At 46.4% G+C, this 12,196-nt stretch overlaps 2 protein-coding genes across 7 annotated transcripts in view; one reads left to right on the top strand and one right to left on the bottom strand.

The window, feature by feature from the left end:
- PFN4 (profilin family member 4) overlaps positions 1 to 6,029 on the bottom strand; it is a 26,401-nt gene extending 20,372 nt beyond the window's left edge. Inside the window, exon 1 of the mRNA XM_065587586.1 lies at positions 5,897 to 6,029. The gene's annotated coding sequence lies outside the window, so the exon portion shown is untranslated. The remainder of the gene's footprint in view (positions 1 to 5,896) is intronic.
- Positions 6,001 to 12,196, top strand: part of FAM228B (family with sequence similarity 228 member B) — a 27,632-nt gene continuing 21,436 nt past the window's right edge. The window contains exons 1-3 of one of the 6 annotated variants that reach the window (XM_008163074.4): positions 6,001 to 6,130; positions 7,401 to 7,514; positions 9,296 to 9,409. In XM_008163074.4, coding sequence (XP_008161296.2) covers positions 7,488 to 7,514; positions 9,296 to 9,409 — 141 coding nt within the window. In that variant the 5' untranslated portion in view covers positions 6,001 to 6,130; positions 7,401 to 7,487. Of the gene's footprint in view, positions 6,131 to 6,248; positions 6,437 to 7,400; positions 7,515 to 9,295; positions 9,410 to 12,196 lie in introns of those variants that run through there. The other 5 variants (XM_008163075.4, XM_024101091.3, XM_008163071.4 and 2 more) reach the window with 5 other exon arrangements.

Below are 12,196 nucleotides of genomic sequence, written 5' to 3'. Positions count from 1 at the left end.
ATAAGCTGTTAAGTGACTTTCACTTCATTCAATGGCTCCTAGGACAGACCCCCACCCTCTGTGATTAAAGGGCCGGGAGTCTCAAATGAATTAGCACACACTCTGAAAGTGGTGGAGACAGTAAATTAAAATATGGTTAAGGGATGGAATGTATGCTGATGAATGCTTGATATACATGGATGGTTAGGGAGGTGCCAGCCTAGAAAAGGAGTATCCATCGGCCGAAGAATGTGTCAAGTGGATGACCAGAAACCCCCGGAGGGTAAACTGGGACCCACCCCATCACCTGGAAGGATGAGAAACACAAACTTTGGACAGTGTGGAGCCACCAGGAATGTGCCACTTTGGACAGGAATGTGCCATCTGCTGATTGAGTCAGCAACAGCAGGATGAAACAGCTCCCATAGACTAACATAGGAACTAATTCCTATAAGAATGTACTCTAAAGACTGATGACTTTGAGTCTCTGGTTCTGCTGCCAGCCTCCAGGAGCATCAGGTGCACCTGACACAGACTCGGCTCCATCCTCATGACCAAGATACCTGGCCAGTAACTTGGCATGAGCAACTTCTAGGCTGGTAACTATAACACCTATACAGAACTTGAATGAATGATTGTGTGAATGAATCTCTCTCTCTCTCTCTCTCTATATATATATATATATATGTATGTGTGTATGTATAAGAAATAAGTAGTCAAACAACATTGTTTACTTTTATCTTTTGCTTTATCAGTATATTTACAATAAATGTGGCATCTTTGCCTTATCCCTCTTAATAAGATCCTGCTGGTTTTTATTCTATTGGTATAACATCTCCACAGACCCCAAGCCGCTGCAGGGAAAAGCCTCTCAGCAGGTCACCTTCGAGAGCTACACAGCTCCTCCCATCGCACCTGTCTGGGACCTTTCACTCATCGACAGGCTGCTCAGCAACTGGTGAAAAGAACAGGTTAAGGACTATTTAGAAAAGCTGGAAGTGCACAAGTCCACGGGGCCAGAAGCAATGCATCCAAGGGTGCTGAGGGAGTTGGCGGATGTGATTGCAGAGCCATTGGCCATTATATTTGAAAACTCGTGGCGATCATGGGAGGTCCCGGACGATTGGAAAAAGGCAAATATAGTGTCCAACCTTTAAAAAGGGAAGAAGGAGAATCCGGAGAACTACAGACCAGTCAGCCTCACTTCAGTCCCTGGAAAAATCATGGAGCAGGTCCTTAAGGAATCCTTTTTGAAGCACTTGGAGGAGAGGAAGGTGATCAGGAACAGTCAACATGGATTCATCCATGGCAAGTCATGTCTGACCAACCTGATTGCCTTCTATGATGAGCTAACTGGCTCTGTGGATATGGGGAAAGCGGTGGACATGATATACCTTGACTTTAGCAAAGATTTTGATACTGTCTCCCACAGAATTCTTGCCAGGAAGTTAAAGAAGTATGGGCTGGATGAATGGACTATAAGGTGGATAGAAAGTTGGCTAGATTGTCGGGCTCAATGGATAGTGATCAATGGCTCGATGTCTAGCTGGCAGTGCGCCAAGGGTCGGTCCTAAGGACGGTTTTGTTCAACATCTTCATTAATCATTTGGATGATGGGATGGATTGCACCCTCAGCAAGTTCGCAGATGACACTAAGCTGCAGGGGAGAGGTATATATGGTGGAGGGTAGGGATAGGGTCCAGAGTGACCTAGACAAATTGGAAGATTGGTCCAAAAGAAATCTGATGAGGTTCAACAAGGACAAGTGCAGAGTTCTGCACTTAGGAAGGAAGAATCCCATGCACTGCTACAGGCTGGAGACTGACTGGCTAAGCGGCAGTTCTGCAAAAAAGGACCTGGGGATTACAGTGGACGAGAAGCTGGATATGAGTCAGCAGTGTGCCCTTGTTGCCAAGAAGGCTAATGGCATATTGGGCTGCATTAGTAGGAGCATTGCCAGCAGATCGCGGGAAGTGATTATTCCCCTTTATTCGGCACTGGTGAGGCCACATCTGGAGTATTGCATCCAGTTTTAGACCCCCCACTACAGAAAGGATGTGGACAAGATAGGCTTATGTGTAGTGCTGGGGAGGAGCCGGTGGTCGTGGTACATGTAGGTACCAACGACATGGGGAAGGATAGGAGAGAAGTTTTGGAGGCCAAATTTAGGCTGCTAGGTAAGAGATTGAAGTCTAGGATCTCCATGGTAGCATTCTCTGAAATGCTTCCAGTTCCATGTGCAGGGGCAGTTAGACAGGCAGAACTGCAGGGTCTCAATGAGTGGATGACACGATGGTGTAGGGAGAAGGGGTTTAGATTTATTAGGAACTGGGGAAGCTTTTGGGAAAGGGGGAACCTATACAGGAAGGATGGGTTCCACCTAAACCAAAACGGAACCAGATTGCTGGAGCTTAAAATTAAAAAGGTCGTAGAACAGTTTTTAAACTAAGGGCTGGGGGAAAGCCGACAGGTGCGGAGGAGCATGTGGTTCGGACATTCCTTGGGGAGGATCTAAAAATGGAGATTCCCTATGTCCTATTAAGGAGGAGAGGATGGAAAATGATAAAATACAGGGAGGATCTGATGAGAAACAGCCAAATGAAAAAAGTCCCGTTCAATTACGTTATGCAATAGGGGACAGCCAAAAAATGACAAGTTTTTAAAATGCTTATATACCAATGATAGAAGTCTAAATAATAAGATGGGTGAACTAGAGTGCCTTGTATTAGATGAGGATATTGATATAATAGACATCACAGAAACCTGGTGGAATGAGAATAATCAATGGGACACAGTAATACCAGGGTACAAAACATATCAGAAGAACAGAACAGGTCGTGCTGGTGGGGGAGTGGCACAGTATGTGAAAGAAAGCGTAGAATCAAATGAAGTAAAAATCTTAAATGAACTAAATTGTACTATAGAATCTCTATGGATAGTAATTCCATGCTTGAAAAATAAGAATATAGCAGTAGGGCTATATTACAGACCACCTGACCAAGATGGTGTTAGTGACTCTGACATGCTCAAGGAGATTAGAGAGGCTATTAAAATTAAAAAACTCAATAATAATAATAGGGGATTTCAACTATCCCCATATTGACTGGGTACATATCACCTCAGAAAGGGATGCTGAGATAAAGTTTCTTGACACCTTAAATGACTGTTTCTTGGAGCAGCTAGTCCTGGAACCCACAAGAGTAGAGGCAATTCTTGATTTAGTCCTAAGTGGAGCACAGGATCAGGTCCAAGAGGTGAATATAGCTGGACCACTTGGTAATAGTGACCATAATATAATTAAATTTAACATCCCTGTGGTGGGGAAAACTCCACAGCGGCCCAACACTGTAGTATTTAATTTCAGAAAGGGTAACTACACAAAAATGAGGAGGTTAGTGAAACAGAAATTAAAAGTATCAGTGGGTAGCCGTATTAGTCTGTATCCACAAAAACAAGGAGTCCGGTGGCACCTTAAAGACTAACAGATTTATTTGGGCATAAGCTTTCGTGGGTAAAAAACCTCACTTCTCCAGATGCATGGAGTGAAAGTTACAGATGCAGGCATTATATAATGACACCTGAAGAGAAGGTAGTTACCTCACAAGTGGAGAACCAGTGTTGACAGGGCCAATTCGATCAGTGTGGATGTAGTCCACTCCCAATAATAGATGAGGAGGTGTCAATTCCAGGAGAAGCAAAGCTGCTTTTGTAATGAGCCAGCCACTCCCAGTCCCTATTCAAGCCCAGATTAATGGTGTTAAATTTGCAAATGAATTTTAGTTCTGCTGTTTCTCTTTGAAGTCTGTTTCTGAAGTTTTTTTGTTCAAGTATAGCTACTTTTAAGTCTGTTATAGAATGTCCAGGGAGATTGAAGTGTTCTCCTACTGGCTTTTGTATGTTACCATTCCTGATGTCCAATTTGTGTCCATTTATTCTTTTGCGGAGGGATTGTCCGGTTTGGCCAATGTACATGGCAGAGGGGCATTGCTGGTGCATGATGGCATATATAACATTAGTAGCCATGCAGGTGAATGAGCCCTTGATGGTGTGGCTGAGTCCTCTGATGGTGTTGCTAGAGTAGATATGGGGATATTGTCCTGGAATTGACACCTCCTCATCTATTACTGGGAGAGGACTACATTCACCCTGATCGAATTGGCCCTGTCAACACTGGTTCTCCACTTGTAAGGTAACTCCCTTCTTGTCATGTGTCATTATATAATGCCTGCACCTGTAACTTTCACTCCATGCATCTGTAGGGTTACCATCTTTTAGTTTTTAAAAAGGAGGACACTCCATGGGGACCCGGCCCCGCCCCAACCCAGCCCCTTCCCCACCCTCAGCCCCGCCCCAACTCTGCCCCCTCCCCTGAACGCTCCGCCCCCGCTCCTCCCCCTCCCCTGCTTCCCGCGAATCAAATGTTCGCGGGAAGCCTGAAACAGGGAGGCAGCAGGTAGGCTGGGGCGGGGTGCGGCGCGGCTCAGTCCGGCCCTCCTGGCCGAGCGGCTCCCTTCGGCGGCTGGCCTGCCCAGGCCAAGAGGCTCTGGCCCCAGCGTCTCCCGCCCGGCTTGGCTCGGGCCCTGGGGCACTGGCTCCCGGCCCGGCCCCGCGACCCCGGCTCCCGGCCCGGCGACCCCGGCTCCCGGCCCGGCTCGGCACCGCGCCCCCGGCTTCCGGCCCCGTGGGCCCGGCCCCGCGACCCCGGCTCCCAGCCTGGTACTGCGACCCCGGCTCCCGGCCCGGCCCAGCACCGCGACCCCGGCTCCCGGCCCCGCGACCCCGGCTACCGGCCCAGCACTGCGATTCCGGCTCCCGGCCCGGCTCGGCACCGCGCCCCTGGCTCCCGGCCCGGCCCCGCGACCCCGGCTCCCGGCATGGCACCGCGACCCCGGCTCCTGGCCCCGCGACCCCGGCTCCTGGCCCCGCGACCCCGGCTCCCGGCCCGGTACTGCGACCCCGGCTCCTGGCCCGGCCTGGCCCCCGGCCTGGCCCCGCGCGCCCGGCTTCCGGCCCGGCCCCGCGCGCCCGGCCCCGCGCGCCCGGCCCGGCACCGCATCGGCCCCGGCCCCGCACCCCCAGCTCCTGCCGAGCACCGCTGGCCCCGGCCCGGCCCCGCACCGCCGACCCCAGCCCCAGAGGCCCCGGCCGAGCACCGCCGAGCCCTCCCTCCCGATTTTCCCGGACATGTCCGGCTTTTGGGGATTTCCCCCCGGACGGGGATTTGAGCCCCCAAAAGCCGGACATATCCGGGAAAATCCGGACGTATGGTAACCCTATGCATCTGAGGAAGTGAGGTTTTTTACCCTAAAGCTTATGCCCAAATAAATCTGTTAGTCTTTAAGGTGCCACCGGACTCCTCGTTGTTTTTGAGAAATTAAAAGGTACAGTATCACAAGTAAAATCCCTGCAAGCTGCGTGGAAACTTTTTAACGACAACATAATAGAGGCTCAACTTAAATGTATACCCCAATTTAAAAAACATAGTAAGAGAACCAAAAAGAGCCACCATGGTTAACCAACAAAGTAAAAGAAGCATTGAGAGGCAAAATGGCAGGAAGCACTTGCACGTTACAGGGGTGTACATGTAACAGCCATGCTGGGGCCAACCCCTGACCGCTAGTCTGTGGGGTCCTGTCCTCTCCCAGGCTCCTGGAGGTAGAGCTCTGTGTGCACTGGGACCAGCCCCCTGCCTCACGCAGGCTCGGTGGCCAGCCTGGAGCAGAGACTACAGTTCCCAGCATGCAACGCTCTCTACATGTATCGCTAGATGTTAATGGGAACGCGTGGCATGCCGGGAGATGTAGTCCTCCCGGGCCTCACCTTACTACGAGAGATGAGGGGAGCCCTCACTTTAACCTTTCCCCCCCCCACCTCCGCAACCATCGGACCCGCCGTGGGTGGCGCCCCCGCTCCTTACCTAGACAAGCAGCACTGCAGCGCCTTTCTCAACTGGAGGGCGGGGCCTTTTGTCTCAGTACCCTGATTCGCTGAGGCGACACGCCTTCTTTCCTGATTGGTGGAGTGCCCTGTCCATCATAAAGGAGACGCTCTGGCTGGAGTTGCCGTGGCAGCGAGGGACGCGTAACCACCATAGAGGCGGCGGGATACGAGCTGTACATCACTGACTCTCCCCGCTCTCCGCTCGGTCTGGGTGAGGCTGTTTCTCCTCATTCAGGGACGGTGAGGCCAGGGAATTCGTTCCCGCCCTCCGCCCTACAGGTGATTAAAGGGAGGAGATGGGACTATTTTCCCCGGCGGATGGATTTAGTGAAGGTTGTCGGTGAGGCGTCCCTAGCTGTCTCCCGGGGCAGGAGGCGGGCACACAGAAGGGGTAACACCTTCCCCGCAGGTGGGGCGGGGGGAGCCTTGCCCAGGCGACATGGAGGCCGGAGGCAGCTCGGCTGCAAAAGAGGGGCGAGCCCCATCTGTGCCCAGGCCACCGCAGGACCCTGCATGTGTAAGTTGGGCTCGTGGCCTTCGGGGCGTGGAGATCTAGTGCCCCATTACACAGATGGGGAAACTGAGGCACAGAGAGCGGAAGTGATTTGCTCACAGCCACACACCCAGCCAGTATCAGAGCTGGAAATAGATCCCAGGCGTCGTATCCCCTCCTCTAACCACTTGCTGACACTGCCTCTCTTGGGCAGGAGGGAGTGGTAACGGTGCCTGGAGACTAAGCAGCTATTCCTTCCTTCCTTCCCCAGTCCCTGGGTCAGTGATGTCCTGCTCCGCCACATAAAGACAGTCCTATAGGCTTTAGTAAGAGCAGATGTTATTTGCAGGTATGTGGGTAAGGATACTAGTTTTCTGACACTTAGTCACTGCAATTGATAAACCATTTTCACTCAAACATTCCAAAAAAATTCACCTTTGGCCGGAGACCATGAATGGATTTGTAGCTAACAAGGACTTTATAGAAACAAGTTGTGATTTACTGAAGAGAGAAACTTAGCAAATGTAAAAACAAGGAGGAGTTATTGCTGATACAGACTAACACGGCTATTCCTCCAAAACCTGTCACCTTCACAAATGTAGGATCCCATCCTTAAATATATTGCTCTTGGCAGAGCAGTTTAGGAAAGCACAAGAACTCTATCCAACAGGGTAGGACAAGGAATAAAATAGGAAGACTGCACCAATTGTAATTATAGCAGGGAATTTTAGTTAGGTAAAATTATCTCCAGGGCTGATACAGTAACTTGAGAAACAACTCATTTGATTTTGAGGTTACAGGGACAGCAACTAACCATGAAACTGACATTTGTTTAAATATTGACAGTAATTATTCTTCTTTAAGAATTTAGAAACCCTTTGGACATTTCCATCGCAGCAAGTTTGATTTGTCCAGTGTTTGAAAACTAAACGCTTACTCCCTGCACTCTAGTTTCATTTGCTCATGCTTATTTTAATGTTGTCTCCAGCCTGACTCAATAACGTCCCTAGAGGCAAGGAGGGGAAGTTTGGATGAAGACTGGCTCATAAGGGTTTACTGTCCAGGATCCCAACGCATGTATGATGTGCAAGCTCCAGAACAGGTGAGTAGCTCGAGAAATTGGTTTCAGCATCCCTTGGGCTTGACAGGGTCAGAGCTAACTGTGGGACAATAAGAGACTGTACATAATATCTGAAATTATTGGATCAAGACTCCCTCTAGTTTCTGAGTAGTATTTGTTAGGCCTCCCTGTGAAAGGAATAAGAAATCCACTGAAGAACTCCCAAACTTATTTCTTGTATTTTGGTGGCCCAAATCCACTAAAAAGGGCAAACATAAATAAATAAATAAATAAAACAGAGAAAAAATAGAAAGAGAATGCTTAGCTTTAGTGTAAGGGTATTAACAACTTCTAGCAATATGTCTGTACAAGACCTATGATTTTGGAATTGTCCCCTCTCTGGAACTCTGTTGAACAGTAGCAGCAAAATTACCTGCATAACAAGGGAAGTGAGATGAGCAATTGCATTTTCTGTGGAGATAGCACAATAGTGAACCCTTAGGAAATGTGTGCTTGAAACTCTAACCTTGAAAACCATGATTAAATGCCAGTTTACAGCACTTGTTAATGGATATCGCTTTTGGGGCTGTGACCTGCAAACTAGGCAAAGATGTAGCTTTATCCCAATAGCTGTTTGTCAGTCATTTACAGCAAATCCTCCAAAGCTACTTCTGGAAAAGCCAAGAAGGTAGATAGTTGGTTAGGTCTGGGTTGATTTAAATTGGTGTAAACAGGTGGATTCTGCAAAGGAAAGGAGAGTCTCTTTTGGTGGGAGAAGAGGTGTGGGAGCCCAGATTTCTTGGGGGATGTTTAATTTGCTCCTTCTGTCTCCTGCTTGAGCAGGGTAAGGTTGAAAATCCGACTCCTTTCCCCTCCGGTTAGGGTAACACATAGTTAAAATCACTTACAGTTTTCTGGAAACTGTAAGGCCATCATCAGCCCACTCCACTGTTGTCTGTATTCATCAGGAAGAACAGCCAGCTGGTGTCTCTATCCTGCTTGATCAGTGGTCTATATGTGTACCTTGCATTTCTTGTGCTAACCAGAGTAGTCTAGACTAGTCACTTAGCATTACATTCAGCCTTTATACTGGTAAGTGAGCCTCATAGAAGCAGCATTGATCATTCTCGAGGATGAAACGATTCTCTCTGCCAGGTGAAAATAAAGTGGATGTTAAATGTTTATTTTATTCTTAAAATCAGGAAAGCTATCTCCTAGTTTCAAGTAAACACAGGCCTCCAGATCTGTCTCTTTCCAGCCTGCCCATACAGACCCTCATCTAGCCTCTGTTCAGCATCACATTCTCCAGTCCAGAACCTGCTAAACTCAAAAACCTCTGCGTATTTCAGGCAAATAGGTGCATGGCTAATGTCAAACACCAGAATTTGGCTTCTCGTAGCCAGAATCCAAACAAAATGGTATAAGAGAGGACTAAGACTTCATCTCAACCTGAGTCTTTAAGGTTTAGAAAAGCTTGTGCAGCCAGCATCTCTCTCTCTCTCTCCTGGTCCTCGTAACAGGCAGATACCTACAATAGGTTGACTTCCTAAATCTGCATCCTGTATATCCTCCCTTCTCATGAAGAATCATCCCCAGCTGGACCGTTTTGGTCTCTCTTACAGAAGAACCCAGCCATGCAACAAGGACAGACCTCTCTTCTCTTCCATGCTCAAACATCCTCTCCTTGTCAAACACTGGGTGGAGTCTTACATGATTGTTATTATGTTGTAAGCAATTTTGCTTTAGGTAACTAGATGGAAGGGAGGCCAGGTTTTTTTGTAAGCTTGGACAGTATAATATTAAGGTGTTTTCCTCATTTTAAGCCTGTCCAGGGAATCTCACCATCAGTGTCTGAGAAGATCAGAACAATAAGCACTCTGTGCAAAAGAAAATCTTCAAAAGATTGGCTAATGCAGGAACCCTCAACTCCTTTGCAGGTACACGGGGTATATTTTCTCTTTCAGAGGGAGTAGTTAAGTGCATCATCCTGTATGATATCAGATGTAATGATTCTTCCATCCAGCTGCATGTCCATCAATCTGTGCTTTTTTGTTTTGTTGCACAACACCCTCAGTTTCATCAACTTTCCCAGCCAACAATTACCAAACAGAAAATAGACCCTGAAAAACATTGACCACAATATCTATTGCTTTCCAAAACCAGGGAGAATAAATGTTTTTTCATAGACTCATAGCTGAAAGTCAGAAGGGACCATCCTCCATTCCAGTGGTTCTCAACCAAGGGTATGCATACCCTTGGGGGATATGCAGAGGTCTTCCAGGGGGTACATCAACTCATCTAGATATTTGGCTAGTTTTACAATAGGCTACATAAAAAGCACTAGCAAAGTCAGTACAAACTAAAATTTCATACAGACAATGACTTATTTAAACTGCTCTATACCCTGAAATGTAAATACAATATTTATATTCCAAATGATTTATTTTATAATGATATAGTAAAATGAGAAAGTAAGCAATTTTTCGGTAATAGTGTGCTGTGACACTTTTTTTTTATTTTTAGGCCTGATTTCATAACCAAGTAGATTTTAAGTGCAGTGAAACTTGGGGGTACTCAAGACCAATCAGACTCCTGAAAGGGGTACAGTAGTCTGGAAAGATTGAGAGCCACTGCTCCAGTCCGACCCCCTGTAGTGTGCCCTGAAACTCAGCAGGCTCGGGTTGTGTTGGACCAAACGGAAAATATTCCAAAGTTGAAGGGAGAATTCTTTGCCAGCAGTCCCCTCCCTCCGCACTGCTGATTGCACTACCCACTCTGTAGGATATGGGGTGACAGCAGAAAGAAATCTTCTCTGGGGCCAACGCGATCAGCTGGGGGGAGAGGAGGGAACTGGCAATCTATTTTACAAGGCTTCATAATCTACCAGTTGCAGATCTCTGCTCTAGTCTATTCATCCTTGATTCTGAACTGTGACTCAGGCGAGGGGATAGTAAAGTATGTTTGTAGGAAGTACCTATCTATCCCTTTCCTAATGGTTCGTAACATTCTGTTCACTTTTTTGACTGCTGCTGCATATTGAGCAGATGTTTTCAGAGAACTATCCACAATGACTCAAGATCTCTTTTTTGAGTGGCAACAGCTAATTTAGACCCCATTATTTTGTATATAAATTGGGATTGTGTTTTACAACGTGCATTACTTTGCACTTATCAACAATGAATTTAATCTGCCATTTTGTTGCTCAGTCACCCAGTTTTGTGAGATCCCTTTGTAATTCTTCACAGTCAGCTTTGGACTTAACTATCTTGAGTAGTTTTGTATCATCTGCAAATTTTGCCACCTCACTGTTTACCCCTTTTTCCAAATCATTTATGAATATGTTAAATAGGAATGGGCCCAGTACAGATCCCTGGGGGACACCACTATTTACCTCTCTGCATTCTGAAAACTGATAATTTATTCCTCCCCTTTGTTTGCTATCTTTTAACTAGTTACCAATCCATGAGAGGACCTTTCCCCTTATCCCATGACTGCTTATGTTGCTCAAGAGCCTTTGGTAAAGGACCTTGTCAAAGGCTTTCTGAAACTCCAGGTACACTATATCAGTTGGATCGCCCATGACCACTTGCTTGTTGACACCCTCAAAGAATCCTAACAGATTGTTGAGGTGTGATTTCCCTTTTCAAAAGCCATGTTGATTCTTCCCCAGCATATTGTGTTCATCTGTGTATCTGATAATTCTGTTTTTTACGGTAGTTTCAAGCAGTTTGCCATGTATTGAAGTTAGACTTACTGGTCTGTAATTGCCAGGATCACATCTAGAATGTTTTTTAAAAATCAGCATTACATTAGCTATCCTCCAGTCATCTGGTACAGAGTCTGATTTAAGTGATAGGTTACAGACTACAGTTAGTACTTTTGCAATTTCACATTTGAGTTCCTTCAGAACTCTTGGGTGAATACTGTCTGGTTCTGGTGACTTATTACTGTTTAATTTATCAATTTGTTCCTAAACTTCCTCTATTGACACCTTAATCTGAGAATGTTCCTCAGATTTGTCACCTAAAAAGAATGGCTGCAGTGAAGACAGATGCATATAATTCATTTAGCTTCTCCACAACGCCCTTGTCATCCATTAGGGTCCTTTAGCATCTTGATTGTCCCGTGGCTGCTCTGATTTTTTGGCAGGATTCCTACTTCTGTTGTGCTTAAAAAAATTGCTGGTAGGTTTGGTGTCTTTAGCTAGTTGCTGTTCAAATTCTTTTTTGGCCTGCCTGATTATACTTTTACACTTAACTTGCCAGAGTTTATGTTCCTTTCTATTTTCCTCAGTAGGATTTGACTTCCAGTTTTTAAATGATGCCCTTTTATCTCTAACTGCCTCTTTTAGTATGCTTTTTAGCCATGGTGGCTTTTTTTGCTCCTTTTACTGTTTTGTTTTTGTTTTTTTTATTTGCGATATACATTTAGTTTGAGACTCTATTATGGTATTTTTTTAACAAATTTCTATGCAGCTTGCAGGCATTTAATTCTTGGGACTGTCTCTTTCAATTTCCGTTTAACTACCTTCCTCATTTTTGTGTAGTTCTCCTTTTTGAAGTTAAATGCTACAGTGGTGGACTTTTTTGGTATTTTCCCCCCCTACAAGGATGTTAAATTTAATTACATTATGGTCGCTATTACTGAGTGGTTCGGCTATATTCACCTCTTGGACCAGATTCTATGCACCACTTAAAACTGAGGGCTTGTCTACAAACCACCGC

This window comes from Chrysemys picta, chromosome 3 (genome assembly GCF_011386835.1).
Source record: "Chrysemys picta bellii isolate R12L10 chromosome 3, ASM1138683v2, whole genome shotgun sequence".
Classification (NCBI taxonomy): Eukaryota; Metazoa; Chordata; order Testudines; family Emydidae; genus Chrysemys; species Chrysemys picta.
Note: the sequence above shows the minus strand (reverse complement) of the source record. Positions and strands in the feature narration are given on the sequence as shown.